At 40.6% G+C, this 21,411-nt stretch overlaps 2 protein-coding genes across 3 annotated transcripts in view; one reads left to right on the top strand and one right to left on the bottom strand.

The window, feature by feature from the left end:
- The first annotated feature begins 263 nt into the window (after nt 1-263).
- The window catches only part of LOC138059120 (lipase maturation factor 2-like), a 45,532-nt gene continuing 24,384 nt past the window's right edge, over nt 264-21,411 (top strand). The window contains exons 1-6 of one of the 2 annotated variants that reach the window (XM_068904651.1): nt 274-340; nt 2,624-2,693; nt 3,314-3,368; nt 4,251-4,500; nt 8,141-8,249; nt 8,406-8,585. In XM_068904651.1, the coding sequence (XP_068760752.1) occupies nt 2,625-2,693; nt 3,314-3,368; nt 4,251-4,500; nt 8,141-8,249; nt 8,406-8,561 (639 nt within the window). In that variant the 5' untranslated portion in view covers nt 274-340; nt 2,624 and the 3' untranslated portion in view covers nt 8,562-8,585. Of the gene's footprint in view, nt 341-2,623; nt 2,694-3,313; nt 3,369-4,250; nt 4,501-8,140; nt 8,250-8,405; nt 8,586-21,411 lie in introns of those variants that run through there. The other variant, XM_068904653.1, reaches the window with a different exon arrangement.
- LOC138059112 (uncharacterized) overlaps nt 14,264-21,411 on the bottom strand; it is a 25,486-nt gene continuing 18,338 nt past the window's right edge. Inside the window, exons 2-3 of the mRNA XM_068904642.1 lie at nt 16,710-21,010; nt 14,264-14,831 (exon numbers count right to left, since the gene is read on the bottom strand). Coding sequence (XP_068760743.1) covers nt 14,813-14,831; nt 16,710-20,977 — 4,287 coding nt within the window. The 5' untranslated portion in view covers nt 20,978-21,010 and the 3' untranslated portion in view covers nt 14,264-14,812. The remainder of the gene's footprint in view (nt 14,832-16,709; nt 21,011-21,411) is intronic.

Genomic DNA, 21,411 nt, shown 5'->3' with positions numbered 1-21,411 from the left:
CCCTTCAAACTCTTTTTTTATCACTTTTTGCACACTATCATTGTTGCTATGTTTATTTTGCTTTATGCGCAGTAATAATTCTTTTTATGTTGTAATAGTTTGCCTTTTCTCGGTAAATTTTGTACTTATTAATTTTTATTCTCATTGTAACTTAGCAGCACATTGTAACTCTCTGACCTACGCCGTATAAGCCTCTGGCTTTGGCATCTTATTATCGTTAACTTGTGCTTTGTGTACTTATTTATCAATAAATAAATTTTATTATTTGTTTTGTAGGAAACCTCAATTGGCTTGACACCTATTGGATTTTGAAGTACGCTTATCAGACATGACCTTTCATGTATGTATTAGTATTGACTTTGTTTACAAACCATTTTGTAAACCGTAGAATTGACTACAAAAACTGATTGCAAAAACGTTTTTTAAAAAAAAAGGATTGTTTCATTCCCTATCCTTCTGCTTTGCTTCCAAAATGATAGCCAAATGCACTTTCATTGTCCAAGATTACTACTACACTAGTAATAGAACTCAAGTAAGAATTAGCCCTAACCATATTCTGAGGATGTCAGCCACAGGAAAAGGTAAATTTTACAATGGCAGCAGTATCGTTTACAAATATGCTAACCACTCTTCCAGGCCATTCAATTTTTCCCATCTAGTGTTGCCTGCCTCACTGTTGGCAGAGAAGCCCTGGGAATTATATTCTGACAATTTTACAAAAATTGTGGTCCATTTTACACAATTGTGGTCAACGGGGTTCAAACCCCATTGAAGTCTTGAATTTTTGAGGTTACTTCATGTAATTGCTAAAATTGCCTCTATAACTGCGAGGATCATGGCTCTATGTGATTTCTGAATATCTTTAAGAGACTGCAAACTCATAACAATTTAAGAAGATAATTTGCCAAAATCCTGAACTTTATGTTCACTACATTAAGGCTAAGTTTATTTACTAGCAGCCAAGTATTCCAATAATATCATGATTCATCTTTTTCTACAACACAAGTACAATCGTCTGTGTGTGTAGCATTTGAAATACATGTACTTCATGAGCACAAATTCTCTATGACAAGATGAAAGATCGTTTGTAACCACTCTCATATCCAACAAGCGCGAATGGAATAATTGTTTTATTCAATTCCTTAAACTCCAAAAGTTCGGAAGTACGAAATACGAGCGAAAAAAGAGAGAAAATCCTAGCGAAATTGAAAAAAGTTGATGAAGATGCGATGTTGCGTAATACCTCGTGGTCAGACAGACGCAGGCTCATCATAAAAACATTTCTTACCTTTTCGCGTATCTCTAAGCTTCGAAAGTGATCCAAACTTTCCACAAAAACGTTTTTCTTTTTCTTTATACCGAAAGAAATTTCGCTCTCTGGCGTAAACGTTTTTAGTTTAGCAACGCTGTTTCGGAGCAAAGGCCGCGCGAAAAATGGCGCGAGTAAGCGGGGAGGGGGTGGGCCTCTCGTTTCATTTCTCGCGCGGCCGAAACCGAGAATCTCGTTCCTCGGTCTTTCTTTGCTCCGAAACAGCACGGAAACGCTTGCTACGCAGGCTACTGTGTGGTTTGTGTGTTGTTTCAGCGGACGATTCAGCTAGTGAGATTGGAGGCGCTTTTAGTTGCCTTAAGTGTTTGTAAATTGAATTGTAAGCAGCGGCTGATCAAGGAATAGGGCTATACCTACAAATTTCGGACAGAACAAGCGTGTTCGCGTGTCAATTTTAAACCAGTGCTTTCTTTCGTCGATTGACACGTTTTTAAAGACTTCAGATCAAAGAAGTGAACAAATTATTATAAAACATCTTCTTATAGCACAAAGAATTGTCCTTGAACTCCAGCGATGCGTAATTAAAACCACTCACAACTTGGACAAAGCGGGTGTAGACAATACATTTATTATCTGGTTAATCGCCGTTACAAGCCTACAACTAAATGTTGGGTTCTTTAGCTTAGCAGACATTGCTTTTCAGGGTTCATTCAATGTGAACTACAGTGCTGTTATTATTATTGTTATTATATTTTTCCTTCCTCTCCACGTGCGTGAAAGTTCGAGTTGCGCGCCGATGAAACACATTCCCTATACGGTAATACTCCCTCAACATTCCACATTTCAAAAACGTGATGAAAATTATGCCTTCAAGACCAAGACTCTTATCAGAGTTACTTCACACTCTTCCTTTCCTACTTTCATTTATAGTAAAATAATTTCACCTCTGTGTCAAACTTTCACACATTCCAGAGACATAAAACAATTTTGCCTCGTTGGCACTTGCCGCAAGGCACAACTAGTAATAATATAGATTGGGAAGATATCGTTGACGACACCGATTGCCATTAATCATAACGTGCCACTGGCTGTCAAAACAAAAAGTCTTTTGTTCGTGTGGTTGGCAAATTTGAATAACAAATTCGCAAAAGCAATGTTTGTAAACAGATATCTTCCCTCTACAGAAAAGAACATTTCTTTCAGTGTATTCAAGGTGACGATGGGACGCAAATGCAAGTTGCTTTGCTGTGAGAACTAGATTTAAATCGCCGCATAGCCTGGATTGGCCTGGATTGGCCGTCATCTTCATGAATTATTAATACGTTTGAACTCTTATGATTATTTTTTTCGTAGCATGACAGGTGTTGGTGGCCGACCGGAAGTGGTTATTGAAGGCAGCAATGATCTCGACGGACCCTGGAAGGTAAGGTTTTCTAAATATAAATAAAATATTGGACGGTTGAAAAAAATTGTCCTGATTTGCGTTCACATGGAATCGTTCAATCGGTGCAACTTGGGCTTTTGACCAAGTCTACATGCAACTACGCATTTGCTGCACGAGAATGTAGGGTCACACCGTGCCGGTCAAATTTTCGAAGGACAATGCGTCTTAATTATCGTAGATTGAGCGCGAAGTATTCAGGCTAGCGAGTTGCAACCAGCTTAAAATCTCGTCCTTTACTCTTTTGATGTAGCTCTGGCATGCATAGTACTCGGCGCCTATTGAAACCACCTCAAGAAGTACAAGCTCATATTCTCAAACTTCGGTCCTACAAGATCGTTTCTTTCCCTACTCTTCTCTTTTGCGTCCAAAGCGACTGTCAAACGCACTTTAATAATCTGAGATTACTACTAGTTTATCTGAAAGAGTGAATGCTTTAAAAACAGTACCGGAAAATAGAAAAACACCTTAGCTTCTCCGCTGCAGCACACATTTGTTTGTGTAGTTTTTTATACTTCCGACCTCTGTAAATCAGCAACGTGAAAAATTAATATTGAAATGCGTCTCAATTTCATTTGACACGAATTTGTCTTTTTGTTTAGGAATATCACTTTCACTATAAACCGGGGAATTTATCGGGACCTCCTCCAGTAGTTGGTAAGGTTCTTTACGAGAATTATAATTTTGGTCAAACGTCAACATTGGTCAGTTTAACGCCGCAAAGTAACAACACCATAAACGTAATGATGAATGTCGTGTCAGTGGGATTGGTGGTACGAAATCATGTTGCCAGTTCATTTCTTGTTTGTCTTCTACAACTTTTTGAAAGATCGTAAGTTGTAGGGTGAACTGGAATGTATAATTAAGGTTAAGATTAGGTGCCACAGGGCTGGCGCAGTGGCGAGAGCACTCGCCTCCCACCAATGTAGCCCGGGTTCGATTCGCAGAGTCGGCGTCATATATGGGTTGTGTTGGTTGGTTCTCCACTCTGCACCGAGAGGTTTTTCTCCGTGTACTCCAGTTTTCCCCTCTCCTCAAACACCAACATGTGATTTGACTTGTGTTAATTTGTTGACTTCAGTTTACAGTGTATCCAATTAGTGCTCCAGTACTAGAAGACTAGACACTTAAATAAAGTTCCTTTCTTTTTCTTTCTTCACAAACGACTCACAAAAGGAGTCCCTCCTGGTAACTACTTCGTTGCTACTGAGATTGCAAAATAGATAAATGATATTCAAGGGCTCCTCCCAGGAAGACTTAATTTTAGAGGAAAGGTATTTGCTACTAAGACAAAAACAAGGATGCAAAGACTACTTTGTCAATATATTTGGGTGAAGATCTGTATGCAGGCATACTATCCATATTCTCCGCCCGAGAGGGAAGGAAGTCAACCAACCACTACCAAGAATTAAGGGGGTGCATCTTCTTAAACAGGCCTTTTAGAGTTTACCTCAGTTAAGTCAAAAGTCGGTGACTTGTTTTGTCGTAAGCCGTTGCCAGATTCTTCTTACTTTTTTTTTTTGTTCATTTCTTTTCCAGCGTCTCATCAGCCACGCCTTGATTGGCAAATATGGTTTGCTGCACTGGGAAGTTATGAATACAATCCTTGGTTTGTACATATGGTCTTTAGGCTGCTTCAAGGAAAACAAGAAGTTCTAGATCTTTTGGCTAAAAATCCTTTTCCCCGCAAACCCCCGATTTACATCAGAGCCCAACTTTACAAGTACCACTACACGGAGTTGCCCAGCAGTAATATTTCCTCGCTTTCTGATGTGCTTCACAATAACAGGTTAGTATGCGCAACCTCGGAGCTCTGGATATCGGAGGGAGAAAATTAAACCAGGGGAACGTATTTGCAAAGAACGGAAATATGAACGTTCAAGGGAGAGAAAAAAAGGCTCCAAAATTGCAATATGTGAAAAGTTGAATAGAAATTACTCGTTCATCTCAGATAATGCTTTTTCTAGCTTTCTGATTGGTTCAGTCAATCTCGGTTATCAGCTCAGTATACAGGAGGCAGTACAGCCCAGTGGTTTGGCCGCTTGCCTTGAGATCCGGAGATTCCGGGTTCAAGACACGTTCTGACCCCTCGTTGAATTTGTTCCTGGTAGTCCCTGGTTCAATTTCGTGGCTGCACTTGTAAATAACCAACTGGTTTGCCTCCGTTCAGTTGGGATTCTTTAAGTTGTTCTGTTCAATGTTTGGAGATATTAGCTACTAGCTCCTCTAAAAATCCGAGGGTAAATAATGATACTTACTATACCGTATGACCTAATATGGAAACTGATTGCGGTCGGTTGTAACACTGATTAAATAGAATAATCCAATAAAATTTGGCTTTAATCTCGAAGTGTCCAAGTGTTCAGAATTGAATTAAAATGTAGTAAAACCATTATTCCATTCGCGTTTGTTGGATATGAGACTGGTTATAGCCAACTCGGCTCTACACTCCTCGTTGGCTGTTTACCATCATTCTCATATCCAACAAGCGAGAATGAAATAATTAATTACTACGCATCCAGTATTGTAAAGAAATAGCCTTTGGTCGTTTCCGTTGCACACCCCTATATACCCCTGTACTCATATAATCCCATACATCTGTATACCCCTTTATTCCCTTGCATACCGCTATATATCCTTGAATACCCACGGGAAACCTTTGACTACCTCTATATACTCTTTTATTAAAAACTGGATCATTGGATAATGCAATTTGAGAATTTTGACTGGCTAAGCCATCATGGGTTATGAACCATTATACCATGGTCTACAAACACGGCAAGCATATGCGTGATTTTTTGGAACTTTTTATTTTTATTGTAGTCTAGTTTTCTATATTTTGGGGGCGTTTTTAATAAAACAATTATTCCACTCGCGCTTGTTGGATATGAGATGATTATAGCCAACTCGGCGCTGTATCCAACGCGCGCTCATGGAATAATTGTTAAGTACACCCTTTACAGCACAACCCGTGAAATTCAAGTTATTTGCGTTGATCCAAAGACCTACAGAGGTCAGAAACAACTTGCTTGAATCATTGGTTTTTGTTTTTTTCCAGTTCAGAACTGGAAAAAACACGTGGTCTCAGTTTTCAGTATGGTGCTCGAACTCGATTAGGATAATAATAATAATTAATAATAATTACATTTATATAGCGCAGACCTCTATATGAATATATTCAGTCGCGCTTCACAATATTTTAAAATAAAATTATGTCAAACCGTCACGTGAACTAAAAACATAAGAAACTATTAAAAACTACAACCATATACCTATTTAAAAGCTAAATTAAAAATGAGACACGAGTAGAAAAACCTATTTAAAAGCTAAATTAAAAAATGAGTTTTAACAGCAGTCTTAAAAGTGTCCAATGTCTTTATGTTGCGAATTGTTGAAGGTAATGCATTCCAAAGATAAGGTGCAGCTGACTGGAATGCACGATCGCCAAGGGTTGGACGGGTCTTAATGCTAGGTAACTCAAGTAATAAAGAGTCGTTTGACCTAAGGGAGTATCTGGATTGCTTTTTGATGCAAATTAAATCAATCAGGTAATTAGGAGCTAGACCGTATAAACACTTAAATGTCAAAAGCAAAATCTTAAACTTTATGCGGTAACTAATCGGGAGCCAATGAAGGTTAAAGAGCAATGGTGTAACATGACAGAATCTTGGTGCTCCTATGACCAGCCGAGCTGCGGCATTCTGTATACGTTGGAGTTTCATGATATGTGAATTCGGGAGGCCATATAATAGGCTATTACAATAATCTACTCTACTGGTTATAAAAGCATGAACTAATGATTCGGTAGTTGGACGACTTAAATATTTCCTAATTCTACGTATGTTATAAAGATAATAAAAAGCAGATGAGCAAGTTTTGTTAATATGACTTAGCATACTCATTTTCGAGTCAAACCAGGTTCCTAAGTTTCGAACTTCACATGATGGAGCAATTTGGGAGTCGCCAACCAATAACATACTGATGTTGCTGACTTTCTGAAGTTGTTGTCGCGTTCCAATTAGAAGACATTCTGTCTTATCTGAATTCAGTTTTAACTTATCCTTGTGCATCCACTGACTGATATCAGCAATACATGATTCCATGGCAGTTAAGGCAGCAGTTTCCTCCAAATCATTTCCTGGTCTAAACGCGATATACAGTTGTGTGTCATCTGCATAACAATGGAGATTAGGAAGATGTGACTCGACGATCTTAAAAAGCTTGCTAGCATAGAGAGAAAATAATAATGGCCCGAGACAGCTACCTTGTGGAACTCCAAATTTAAGATTAAAAGTATTCGATAGAACACCATCGATAGAGATACGCTGGGTTCTATTAGAGAGGTACGATTCAAACCAATTAAGTGCAGAACCTGAAATTCCAAAATCAAATTGGAGGCGATCTAAGAGAATCCGATGATCCACAGTATCAAAAGCGGCGCTTAAATCGAGAAGCACAAGCAATGTGACATGCTTATCTTCCATGCTCATCAAAATGTCATTCTTGACTTTAAGTAGGGCGGTTTCTGTACTGTGGTGCTGTCGATAGGCAGATTGCAATGTAGGAAAAAGATCATTCTCATTTAAGTAAGACTGGATCTGATCAGCTGCCACTCTTTCAGCCAATTTTGAAACAAAGGAAAGATTGCTGATAGGTCGAAAATTTTTAAAAACAAAGTCAAGGCCTTGTTTCTTTAACAGTGGTGTGACAACCGAATCTTTCCAAATGACAGGGAAAATCCAGATTCAAGCGACAGGTTTATCATGGTTGTTAATATCGGAAGTAACTCATCAAGGCAATCTTTCATGATGTTCGTAGGAACAGGATCGAGTAAACAGGATTTTGTCGGCGTTCTAAGCACAAGTTTCCTTAAATAGTCCATGTCTACACGGTGAAAAGCAGTAAAGGAAGAAGAACACTGAGAAGATACACCGATGTATATTTATTTCATTTCTGCGGCTGCGCGGGATATTTTGCAAAGCAGAAAAATTGAAACGCTATTTACAGCTGACTCAGGAAACTCCGTATACAACCTATGAACATCATATTGGTGCAGGAGTACCTCGAGGATCAGCGTTAGACACTCTTATTTTTACTCTAATATTTATGATTGATTTTTCAAACGCTTCTACTCACTTTTAGGGCAAATGTGTATCATTTTTATGGCACAATTTCGCAGTGGCTATACTCGAATACGATTTGCATCACTAAGCTGGGATAAAAATATTTCAATTCAAGCAAAACGTGCTGAAAACCCCCAACTGACAGGAGAGAACCAGTTGGAAGCTTACAAAGTGTAGTACACGCTCGACCACTTAGCGTGAAAATTGATATGACAATCGACAACAAGCCTTCAGTTCACAGACTACATTCGAGGGCAGACGCACTTGCTGTTGATGTTTTACTATTTTTGTCCATTGTCTTCTTAGACTGGTAAAGAATTGGTGGTGGCGCGAAAGGGTGAGAGAGTATTTACCAATCCTCGCTGTGAATGAACCTTCCTTGATCAACTGGTTAAGTCAATATGGATTAGCTAAGGTTCGTTCATACACTTTTGTACAAGATTTTTGCTGAAGTTAAACCTTTTTATTTGTTTGTTGAGTCGTGTATTTAATTTTTATCTTTTTTCCATGTAAATTTTTTTCTCGCTTCCCTTTTTAATTGGGTGTTGGTCTTACCTCTCCTCTCGTGTAGGACCATCCTTGGCCGGAGCGGCCATCAGGGAGAATTTACCGAGCAATCAAATATCTGCGATCAATTGTTCGAACACTGGACGCAGTCCGATTCATGTGGACGCTGTTTGCTTGTGGAGTGTTGATGAGATTGTTCGAATCCCAAAAGCAAAGATGATGAATTATTCCGAATCAATGACTGAGAAGTATTCTGAAGAAACGCAACTTCTGGTCCGAAATAGAGGATGAACGAAGACTTGTCAAGGACTTCTTTCAGGAATCTATTCTTGCACCTGGCGTAGGGGCCATTTTCGACTGCTGTTAGGGATCTTTAGATCGGGGGACAAGAAGGACTACGAGAACAAGTTTGCGGTCTGAGCATGCGCACTTCGAAAAATGTCGGTCTCCAAACCTTGTGCGCATGCTCAGTACGGAAAACTCGCACTGGTAGTCGTCCTCGTCCTGCGATCCAAAGGTCCCTAATATTCTCTTCAAAGTCAGGCGGGTCGTCCGCGTCAGTCAAAGAAACGAGAAAAACGGCTTGTTGACTTGCGCGAACGACTGGGAAGTTTCATGAAGGCAACGCCAACAAAACGTTAATTCAAAATATTTTATTTGGCGACTCTTATGAAAGAGGTCTATACTCTTCCAAGAAAAGGTATAAGACACCTTACTCTTCCAAGTAAAGATTAAAAATCCGACGGTAAATAAAGATATATGATGATGATGATATGATGATGATATCGAGATTTGGCGATCTTACGACAAACGGCAAGCCACGGTTTGCAGTTAGCGGTTTCACTTTAGCCGTCTGCTCATATTTGGGACTGAAGATTCGCCCGGGTTAAATAGCCGGCTGCCATGTTTCTTCAAAATTACGTTTCTATGACAAAAAATTCGATAGTTAATAAGCAAAATAGTTTTAAAAGTAGTATTTCCTTTCAAATGTGGGATTGTGATGTTTTAGGGTGCAAAAAAACCTTGCGGTAAATCACTTACCTCTAGAACGTGGTCTAGCCGTTCAAACGTAAACCTGACGCCAACGCACTGGTCACGTGACTTCCTGACGTTCGCGGTTCGCGGGAAATGCCGAAAAACCCCGATCTTAAGGTCTCTATTTTACATGAAAAGCCCGACAGACGGTCGATGGGTTGCCTTATTTTCTTAACCATGGTGCTCCGCGGGCGCGCGGAGCTTCGCTAAAAACAAATTCAGAGTGAAAATGTTGGTTTTTGAGACTTTTGGAGAATGACTGGAGGAAACATTTCTTGGAGCAGAATGGAGGACCAAGGTCATTAATGCAAAGAGCTACAAGATGTTTGGTATAGGCGTCGAGTGCTTTGCCACTTACGGACTGACCAATGACATGCTTCCCGCCTGCTTCTAATTTTGCGACAACAAAAGTATTTCACGACATAAATCACTTTAGAAATTAAAATGACCTATTAAGAATATTTAAAACGGGTGAAGTGTTAACAATCATCTACGAAATCGTTTTCATCAAATCCGCAGAGCGGCTCTGTTTGGACTAACCTCTTACTTATGGGCTCCTGTCTCTTATATGTACAATCTTATTCCTTTTTTTCATCAATCCCATAATACAGTTCATTTTGGGGGATGGGGGGTATTTGCACTGAAACAATGGATACTCAGTTCACTAACAGTCCCAAGAGTAAATAGCTTGTAAACATCCCCCAAAACGTATCGCATAATAGACCTATTGCATAAATGGCGGCCAAAAATGTATCCTTTTGTTTATGTGCTAATTAGACTCACTAACCTCGCTCTCGAACGACATTTCTATTGTATTTTGTCCATGCGAACGAGGCTAGGGAGTCTAATTAGCACAAACAAAAGAATACGTTTTTGGCGGCCATTTATGCAATCGGTCTATGGGATGTTGAAAATAGTAAATTGCCTTATCTCTTGATACGATAATGACGTACGAGAACGTCGAAACATCATCGGTATCATGGGCGCAGCCAGGATTTTTCAAAGGGGGGGGGTCACACTGTCAAACAGAGGGTAAAAGCGTTTTCGCAACCTGAATATTGTAGGTTGTTTGAGTAAAAAACGGCTTACAAAGGGGGGGTCACGGGCACCCCAGGACCCCCCCCCCCCCCCCCCCTAGCTACGCCCTTGATCGGTATCAAACATTTTTGAGCTCTTAGTTTCTTAAAATAATTTTTAGTCACATTTTATCGCAGTTTTTTTTTTACCATGGAATGAGTGTATAATTACTGTACGGCAAGGCATTTTTGAAAAGAAGACTTCATTTTCAAGTTCAATGTCTTTTCCAAACGTTAAAACGTCTCAGAGAATCGCTGCGTCGATCAGAGACTCCTCGTTCCCCGTTCCTATCCCTCGATTTTCTTCATTCTCTATTTTAGAAATAACAATGTAGGCTGCACATGCTAGGACTTTGATCGACAGTTCAATTAGAGATCGAAGGCATGATATTTGTGAAGTGACGTTAAGTACATGTATTAGTCACTCCCCCCGTGGATTTTCACAACTAATTTACAATCCTGTTTGGGGGACTGTGGCCAGACTTCTTGTTAGACAGTTTACTATTCTTCAGGGAAGTGAAAGATGCCACCCATATGAAGCAACAGACCAGAACGCCGTGCTATGCTCTTTCCGTATAGTGTGTGGGATCTTAAACGTCCCACAGAGTTTACGAGTTTAAGAACAAGGGTTGTTAGACGGGGCCTACGGTTTATAGACCTTATCAGAAACTGAAAGACTTGAACGTCTAACCATTTGTGGATGTAATTACAAAGGCAGTCCTTTCTCCTCAGATATTTAAAGACCCTGAGTGTTGCTCCGATGCTCAGCCAACTGGTCGGCGGGTCACGGTTACACGTTCCAGTCTTTATTCTTGATTTAAACACGAGCTATAGAGTGTTTATAAACCACGGTTTTTTAAAACCAATAGTTTCCAACGACGGAGACGCGACATTTCTTTATATACCTTTATTATTATAATTACAATTACATAAGCAATAGACCTTATTCACGATGGCCGCCATGTTGGATTTGGTATTATCATGCAAATTAGCTACTCACATCTGAGGGGGCAAACAACACAAGTTCGAGAGGTTGTAACGAACATCTTAGCCACACAGATGATTAGTTTCACGTTCATTGAATGTTTATCACCTAAGTAGTAAAATAGAATGATTACACAAGTTATTTCGATGTTTTTTTAGTGAAAAATAAGCAGATAACGAAGTAGAAAGTCAAAATGTCAAAGGCAATCAAAAGATATAAAATTATTATAAAAGGTACTTAATTCTGAATTCTAAAATGTACTTTTGGCAATGTTAATTCATATTTCGACGAGCCGATTTTCCGCTAGTTGCCTTTTTTCCAATGTTTGCCCCCCAACATAACAGATGGCTAATTTGCATGACAATTTGAAAACCAACATGGCGGCTATCGTGAATAAGGCCTATTATCATCAACTAAACTGATCAATTAAGATTGAAAAACAAATTAATGTCATCCTCTACCCGCACATAGCAGAGCAAATCGAGGCTGGCAAGGGAATGCATAAAAGGAAAGGTACTTTATTCAAGAGTCTAGTCGTTCTAGCGCTGGAGCACTAAATGGGGACACTGTCAATTGAAATTAACAATTAACGCAAATCAAGTCAAATGTTAGACTTTCTCAAGGTCCTTTAAATTTTTTTCCCGCTAAGTGACGGCTGGTTGGGTCAATTTGAAGGACGTTTCCCATCTGTTTGGTGCCAAAATCACCGGTGGAATTTTCCACCGGTGACGTCAGCAATTCTAAGAATGATTCAAATGGTGAGAAGGTTTAGGAAGGGTTTCGAGAGTGCGACTTTGAGCAAGTCTAGTCAAATGTTGGTTTTTGAGGAGAGGGAAAACCGGAGTAGCCGGAAAAAACCTCTCAGAGCAGAGTAGAGAACCAACAAACTCAACCCACAAAAGACGCCGAGTCTGGAAATCGAACCCGGGCGAACGCTCTCACCACTGCGCCATCCATGCACCCCTAACTTTCACTAGGACTAAATATAGGAAAACGCAGCAGAAATGGCAAAAAACGTTACGATGTTATACTACCAATTTCAAACTAACTAAGACTCAAAGATTCACTCAATGAATCCTTGTCAGTTTTCTTAATTTATCAATATGAGCATCATCGAATTTCAGAATATGTAGTATGCAGGGTGGGGGGGGGGGGGGGGGTACGGCCCCAGTGGTTAGCGCCCCCCGGACCACTCGTTGAATTTGATTCTGGTAGTCTCTGGTTCAATTTCTCTACTCCACTAGTAAATCCTGCCAGTTGGGATTCTTAAAATTTATTCTTAACAGAAATTAGGGAATAATGTCACGAGCTTTTTGTCCAAAAGTAAATAATTTGATTTTGGACAAAACGCAAGTGAAATTATTCCCTAATTTCACGAGTATACCATTTGATCTGCTATTAATATCATGGGTGAAAAATTACGTTCACAAGACGCCATTTTGGCAGTGTAAGAAATGTTGCCACGGCAACATCGTAATTTCACGTGTGAAATTACAAATTAATGCTGAAATTTCGCGCCAAAATTAAGGAGTAATTTGTCACCCATGTTATTAATAGTTGAAATTATCAGCCTCTGAAAACACTGTATCAGCTGCCTCAGCAAGAAAACCTGAACTAAACATAACAATTACAGAAACAATCGCAATATTAAACCTACTAGAGATATATTTTGCTACGGACGGTTGGCAAGAAAAATTACCAAAGGAAATTCTCAATTGTACATTTTTAAAAAATCTAAGGTACTCCCATCACGATTGATTAAACTTAACGATATCTCGCTCATATCTCAGTACTTATTCACCTCCTTACCGTTTGACAGTGGTGCTCAGCTACTAAAACCCACTATAACTGCCTAAATTAGTCTAGTTACCCTTGGTAACACTTTTATTCGTTTACTGAACGTACAATGTGATTGGAGTTAATACAATGGATATCTCTGTAACTGAACGCCCTTATTGCAGCCTTAAAAAAGCCAAATCGAGTAAACAAGTGTAACTTTACATACAGCCGTTTACACCTACCACTTAAAGGGAAACTGTCACGAGAAGCGCATGCGCTAGCGTCTTGTGAAAACTTGAAAAGTGTTAAATTAACTTTTTTCAAGTTGAATCGACAAATTCAAAATGGTGTCCACTGGAGAGGGCCATGGTGGACAAAGCAGAACCTCCGGCGAATATACGTGACCCACGCGTGAATCCATGATGACGGCTAGAATTTTCCGAGGGCTCAAGAGCAAACAAACTCGAGCATGCGCAGCTCATGACAGTGCCCCTTTAAGGATGGTGCCTACTACTGTTATTGCGCATACGTTCTGCGCATCTCCAGATACTCGGATTTCCTATCGGCGCATTCTCGACCCCAGAGCTCTTCTCTTGACTGAGGGAGAGAAGAGCTCTGGGGAACCCTGAAACAAAGTGTCTTGTCATTTGTTTTCGCGAAGAACAATCAAAAGCGTCTCTCATTGGTGCATTCATGTTAGCACGAGGAGTGAGCAGGCGCCGTAAGGTTCAAATAGTCAAGTTTTGGCTATAAGAACCCTACGGCGCATGTTCTCCGACATAGAGTTTCCCAGAGCCTTGGGTCGATCCGAGGCTCTGGTGACGAGAATGCTATCGGCGGTGCTTAATAATACAGGGATATTTTTGCACGGTTTAAAACTATGCGGAGAACGAAGAACTTAGCAAGTGCTCTTGGTATCCAAAAAGAAAATTGGGGGTAACCTCGCATTTTTCTGATAGTTAAGCTTCAATTTGTAAAAAAACGCTAAACATTACTATGTATTTTAAAGCTTTTTACAAATATTATTGATTAATTATCTTTAAAAAATGCGTGGTTACCCCCAATTTTCTTTTTGGACTTCAATAACACTTGTTAAGATCTGCTTTTCCCACATATTCCCCATAGACCGCGCAAAATATATTGAATTGAATTAGGCACCGTCCTTAATCACATTTTAAAATTGTAAACTTTCCAGCGGTAAACGTGATACATGAAAACATAGCAAAGTATTTCTTGTGCGAAAATGTGAAAAATACATTTTAAGATGTACCGGTTAAAAAAGAATAAAACATCTATGCACAGCTATAATTGTATCTTTTTCCGTCGCCAATTGACGGCGAAGTAAATGGTAAAAACACTGTAACTTACTAAATTCGATCAACATAGTGTATGCTGTTGCACTAGTCGTCTGCTAAAAAGTTGCTCGGTTACTCAATAGGTCATGGCAACCAAGTTAAGGAAATGCATGCTCATCTACTACAAATCAAGAAAACTATACAGCTCTGCCAATCTGACACAGAGTTCAGTGTCGTTTTTAGAGAGTTCACCCTTGCGGGGGTTCATTGGTAAGCCCTCGTTTTTTCTTCCGCGTGAAACTCACTCCTGAAGCTCCAACCTGCAGATAAACATACAAATCAATCAACCCTTTCTTGTCTTTCAACTTTTCACTCAAGGAAGGTAAACTGGTCAAATGTTTAGTAGACTTTCGATTGGAATAGAAAACTTAAGCTTAATATATGTAGTGCAAAAATTACCGCTTATTGCATCTTTTAACAAACGCAATCGAGAAATTTAGCATCGCGTTTTCCGCAAACGGGAAAATGTCAAGCTGCAAATTGCATTTTCCTACAAATATCGAGACTAGTTGGAATCACAGAATTTTCATGTTTTTCTTTGAGCTACGGATGGAAACCGGAATTGAAACGCCTCTTAATCTAATCGTCTCTAATAGAGAAAAGATACTTAGAATGGATTAGTAATGTAAAAGTGGTAGTGCCAAGAGAAATTAACTAGGAGAACTTCTCACTTCCGGTTGTCGCTCGTGACTCAAACACGACTCATGCTTTCTCGTGCTTAAGGTAATTCCCTTGAAATTGTTAGATACTATCAAACTTTCTTGGAAACTTGGCATGATTAACATTCATGATATGAACATAAAGAAAAATGCAATAAAAAAATGGGGTCAACGTGCTTGTTTACGCGTCAGCAGGCTCTTAGGGCCTCTTTACACGAGCCCGGGTAGCTTTTTACCCCGGGTTGAATCAACGCGGCGGGTAACCCTTTTGCAGTCAAATGTTTATAAGCATTTACATGAAAGCAGTAGTCAAACCGGGTCAGCCCCCCTTGCCCGGTAACCCTTCTCAAGACTCGGTTTGACCCGGCTAGAAGGGTTGAAATTTCTTCAATTTCTTCATGTAAACATTGGCGTATCTGACCCGGGATTGTTTGAACATCACTTTTTTCACGGTTCAGCGTTCTCGCCCATGCGCAGCCTGTACCAAAATGGCCGATAACGTTAACACAAATTGATGATTGTGATGGTTGGATTATTCGTCCGCCATTTTCCTCACTGACAAGTAGTCACCAGCCCTTTCAACCCAGCGAAAAGGGAACTGACCCGGGTCAGCCGGGAATGACCCAACCCTCACCCAGCCCGGGCTCATGTAAACGCAATATTCGACGCTGAACTGACCCGGGTCGGTGTCCAACCCGGGCTCGTGTTAAGAGGCCCTTAAAATGGGATATTTTTACTGGTTTCGCGTTAAAAATTCAAATCACCTTAATACTGAATTAAGTCTTGGTTACTTGAGAGACACGAAATTTTATTTTGAAAATAAAGCTCCTTTTATTCACATAAGCAGCATAGCTTCATTTACGCCGTTTATGATTGCCTTGTTGTGGGAATAGTGCACTCTTTGGGACAGTTCCGTAGTTAGCTTGAAGTCCTCGCCTTGGCCAAAATACACCCACTACGGCTCACCGTGCTCGTTTGAGAGAAAAGGAGCATTTATTTCGCTATCGGGCTTAGTTTGAGGGAAATCTCTAACGTTTTGTGCGCGCACGTGCTCATGTGTGCGCGCTAATGACATTAAAATCGAGCGCAGTAGGGATGCGCAATGCAATATTAAGGAATTACCTTAAGCTACCTATGGTGTTCAACAAGAGGTACGACCCTACCCAAAAAATTGCATAAGCATTGTTTTTATTTTCTGTTGGGACTTTCAATGGTCCCAAGAGAAACTGGAAACAATGCTTATGCAGAATTTTGGAGGGACAAACAAAGAGTATTATGGTATTTTTGATACTGGCTAATGGTGCGAGAATAAGTCCACAAGCAAACCAGTCATGTAAGTCCATACCAACGTATATGGGAATCAAAAACACACTTCCAAGCAATCACAATAGATACTGGTTTGTACCGGCAAGCATGAAGTATATACAGAACATCTTGAATACCGACGATTGGCTTTTAAACGAGACATTACAAACTAACCTTTTTGTGTCCGTAATGAGTGTCTCCTCTCTCGGGTGTTTTACCTTGATAATTTCCAAGTTGAACTGCTGCTTTTCTGAACAAATGGCAATGAGACCCAATCTAGGACTAGTTGCTAAAGGACAAAGAAAACGGGAAACGTTCCATTCGACATCCATTACACCGAGTAGATCTCCAGACCTTACGTTGAACAGCTCAAGGCGTCCGCCAATTGGCTGAACGGATTTCACAAAAATACACTCCTCGTCACCGACGAATTCACAATCGCAAGTGGTGAAATCACCAAATTGGAGGCGCACATTACCTGAACATGCATCGAGAATGTAGGTGTTGGGCATGACAAAAACAGCAATAAATTGACCCTTGGGGGAAAATGATCCCATCAAATCTGACAAATAGGCACCCTGGAGTGCACGCCACAGTGGTTCGGTTTTACCCAATGGCCTCATTTCAATGAACTCTGGATCCATTCCAAGCAAGGCAAACAGCTGGAGGTCCCCGTAGCAAGCAATCAATCTCCCACGAGGCAGTTTAAATGTTTTCACAGTATCTCCACCAACAGTATTCAAAATGATCCCTTGTCGCGTTTCATGTGTTATGCATACCACCTGATCATCTGAAATAGGAAAGATAGTATCTACTGCAAACCTCCATCGTCGCGTGCAGACTGACAAATCGAAGTTCCACAGTTCAAGTGTGGTATTAGTTGAAATCAAAATGCCTTCTTTTAAAGTTACAAAACCAAAGAAATAGTCACTCTCAAAATCTTTTTGTCCTTTAAGTTCCCCCTTTAAAACGTCCCAAGCTAAAATTCGCCGTCTGCTCGATGCCCCACAAAGTAGCGCATAAACACACTCACCGGTTAACGAAAGTCGGAGACCTATGACAAGTTCGAAGCCTGTGCTCTTCGTTGGTGCATTCCGATAAACAAGTTCAATGCAACCTTCACGCGTGTGGTTCCTTAAAAGAGATTGGCTGTTAAGCACTACATCGGAACAATAGCGGAAAACCATACTCAGAGGATCGCCCAACAAAAAACCAACGATTCTATGGGATTCTAACTCAAATGAATTTGTCCAAGGACCCTCAGGGCGAATCAAACAGAGAAGCTCGGGCCCGTCAGTCATGCTTAAACGAAATATTTGGCTTAGACCGGGTAACCTTGAACACAAAAGAAATCGACTGTCTGGTGAAAACCTAATCATTCCAAAAAGCCCCCAAGGTACCTCTGCTAGAGTTGAAAAACCATTTTCTCGGTCAACTAAACAAACAGTGTCCGGTGAATGGGAGATTGCCACGAGCTTTCCATCTTGTGACATCGCAAAAGAAAAAATGTCTTTTTCTCTGTTGACACGATCAATCTCCCTACCATCGTTCAGATTCCACATCGTAAGACATTTTGCATCGTCGGGACAATCAGTTAACATCTCGTCGCCGCAAATAGAACAGACAGAAAAACTGCACTTACTGGTAGGAAAAAGCGGCTTCAAGTCTCCATTAAAGGAGTAAGCAGTGTTTAGAACTCCTGGCAAGATGACATCCTTGATAGGATGAAATACCACAGAACGATAAAAACCACGAAACGATTCGGTCATTCTAAATGGACCATAGGAATGATACTGTTTTGGTTTGACATAACGTTTCCATTTGAGATTACCTGAAGCAAGTGACCAAAACTGAATGCTTCCATCGCGGCATTCACACACCATATATTCTAAGCTAGGGGACACATCCAGACAAGCCACTTGTGATCCACAAACAAACCGAGCTTGAATAGCTGTTTGGGCGTTATTTTTGTTCATCAACTCCATGTAAGGTTTATCGGAATACTTGGTCTCCAGAAGCTTGCGGGATTCAGAAGATAATCTACCACTTCCCTCATTCAAAAGACATTGAAAGATAGTAAAGGGATATTTCTGTACGGTTACGCGGTGCTTCCTTAAAAGAATCAATAATGACGAAAGGGTGTCACGACACTCGTTCGATATCGTCTTCAAACCACCCTGCTTCATTACACAAACGATATCTTCCGTGGCTGCTGGCATGTTCACACAAAGCTTTGCGTACAAAAGCTCTGCGTCTGACACATATTTTCCAACCCCTTGTTCAAGGCTACAAGATTTCATGTCCTGGTCTAACTGTAACATGTGCTGAACACCATGTTCCAAGGCATACCTTGAAATGTCAGTGAAAGACTGTAAGTTGCCAATACCTTTGCTCTTTAACTCGACAAACTCGTTACAGCAAAGACTAGAAAGGATCTTATGGCCTTCCATTTCTTCTACACTGAAACAGTGCTGCCTGTAGCGTGACTTGTCTGTCAACCAGTCCTTGACTGATTTATGAAAGAAATGAATGCGGTCTTCGTGAACAGGAAGAAGTGATGACACAATGGCAATGGCTTTGCCCGCCTTTCGCATAACAACAGAGGACGACAAGTTCGTGCACAACAATTTAGGAACAAAACCCAATGGCAGTGGTTCCCTGGCAGCGGCAATTACACCCAGGAAGCACAGAAATTGCTCTTCAGTTATCTTTAGTTCCTTACACAAGTCTTGCTCAAGCCGTTGGAAATACGACTGATAAACACATGCGATGCCCGCCGGAAGGGTCTCGTCCAGTTGTTCCAAGGTGAGAAGAGTTGACCACTTGGCCCTTATAAAATCTACCAAAAACTTGGCACACAGAAAGACTCCCTCTGACTTTTGCACAAGGTCGTCTAAGACCAGCTCGTGCATTTCAACTTCTAATAAATCGCTTAGACTCCGTTCAAAGTAAAAACGAATGACCTTCAAGTTGTCTTCATCTTTTGGCTCCAGTATTAGTGGTTGCAAATCTTTGAGGCTGTCCCAAATGTTAACTTCAGGACGCGTCGTTACCAGAAATCGAAGCCAAAGAGGTAAATTCTTAAACAAGTTGGCAATCAAGTCAATAAGATCATTTCGTCCTTGGTATTCACTTTCATCTAAAGCATCTATTACCACAAGAGATGCAAAACCTGGATCTGCTACCCTGTTCAGAGGTTCTGAAAAAAGCAAATCAAACAGATCTGTCACTTCCATGTCGTTGATCGCAACACCCAGATTTCCAGAGAGCTGTTCCACAAGGGCTTTCTTGTACTCTGGAAGACAGCATGACAGGTGACAGGCTAAAGACTGCATCATCACCTTGGGATTCCTGTGGCGTGCTCTGTCATGGTGACAAAAATGGCTTCCCGCCAATCTGCCAGCTTCGTGCATTCTTTTACACATCTCAGCAGCGATGACAGATTTCCCCATCCCTGCATTTCCGCTGAGCACCAAGACACGATTTGGAGAACTTGCATCATCCAACCAGGTGCTGATTTTAGCAAAGAAAGACTCACGGGTTCCTTCTAAGTATCTCTTTGTATAATCTCTCACATCACGTTGGGTGTCAACCCTTGCAAGTTTCTTTAGGATATTGTCCTCCTGATCGGTGTTGGGTTGTGTCTCACGGATTTCACTAACAATTTGATGTATGTCTTCAATCCTAGAATTGCTTTCCTTTACAGCTTGTTGGGTTTTGTTCTGAGAAAATTGCAAGTTTTCAAGCCTGAAATTGCCTTCCTCAACAGTCTTCTGGGTTGTTAACTGCTGGATTCGTAAGTCTTTAAGGTTGGATATGTTTTCCTCGACACTCTGCCGCAAGTCATTAAGTTGAGTCTTGAGATCTCCTTCACTCTCAGCCCAGTCTCGTAAGGCATCAACATAATCCTCCTCTCCACATCGCTCTGCCTTCAGTCGATCAACCTCTCCCTTACTTAACCCAAGAGACACTAGAACGGCACTGATTTCCTGCCGCAGAGCATTGAACATCAGTTCATCGACACCAGTCGTTGTAATGTGCCCATACAACTGATTACGAAAAAACTTAATTCGAGCAAGGTTTGCCTCATGAGAAGTGTCACTTGGGTGCGGCTTGCAATTCCATCCGGTGTGGGGAGGGGTAAGTCCACAAATGTTGGTCAGAAGGAGGAACAGCAGAGTGATATCAAACGTGTTGGAGTCAGGGGCAGCTCCACCAACAGGAAAGAGCTTGTCCCATTGGTGACCATTGAGAATTCTTCTGCGTAAAAGGTTGTTAAGAATAGAATAACAGGAATTAAGATCAGCTGCCAAGTTTGCAGGAGGGTGATGAGTGTCAAACACATTTCTCAGTACAGTTGTTCCACCATCAATAATAAGTCGACTCAGCTTGGCCCCATTTGTCTTCTCCTTAGAGCTGGCCAGGGGACCAGGTGTGGCCATTGTAATCCAAACTGCTGAATTTTCACATCATATCTGCATAAAAAAAGGGAAAAAACGTACGTTAATGGGGACATTAACCCATTCACATCTGAAACGCCCTTGGACGCCCCCACATTGACAAGTAAAATCGTCTGGCATTAGACAAAGTAAAAAGTGTCATTGTCAGGGGTCAATGGGTCAATTGATTGACTTATTGGATTTCACTGAGTTAAGTAACTGATTAACAATTACCACCATTAAGTATCTTTATAAAAATTAGAGTACCTTCAGCGCATATGATTCACTGAAGTAAAAAAGCTAAGAAATCGAGGATCAAATGAGTGCCTGCATGGGCAGTTCAACAAGAATTACCTTTAGTTAAAACCGATAATCAAAGGCTCATGTGAGACAGCTCATGAATAAAGTGGATCATAATTAGCATTGGTAAAGAATAC

Source organism: Montipora capricornis, chromosome 8, assembly GCF_036669925.1.
Source record: "Montipora capricornis isolate CH-2021 chromosome 8, ASM3666992v2, whole genome shotgun sequence".
NCBI lineage: Eukaryota > Metazoa > Cnidaria > Anthozoa > Scleractinia > Acroporidae > Montipora > Montipora capricornis.
Note: the sequence above shows the minus strand (reverse complement) of the source record. Positions and strands in the feature narration are given on the sequence as shown.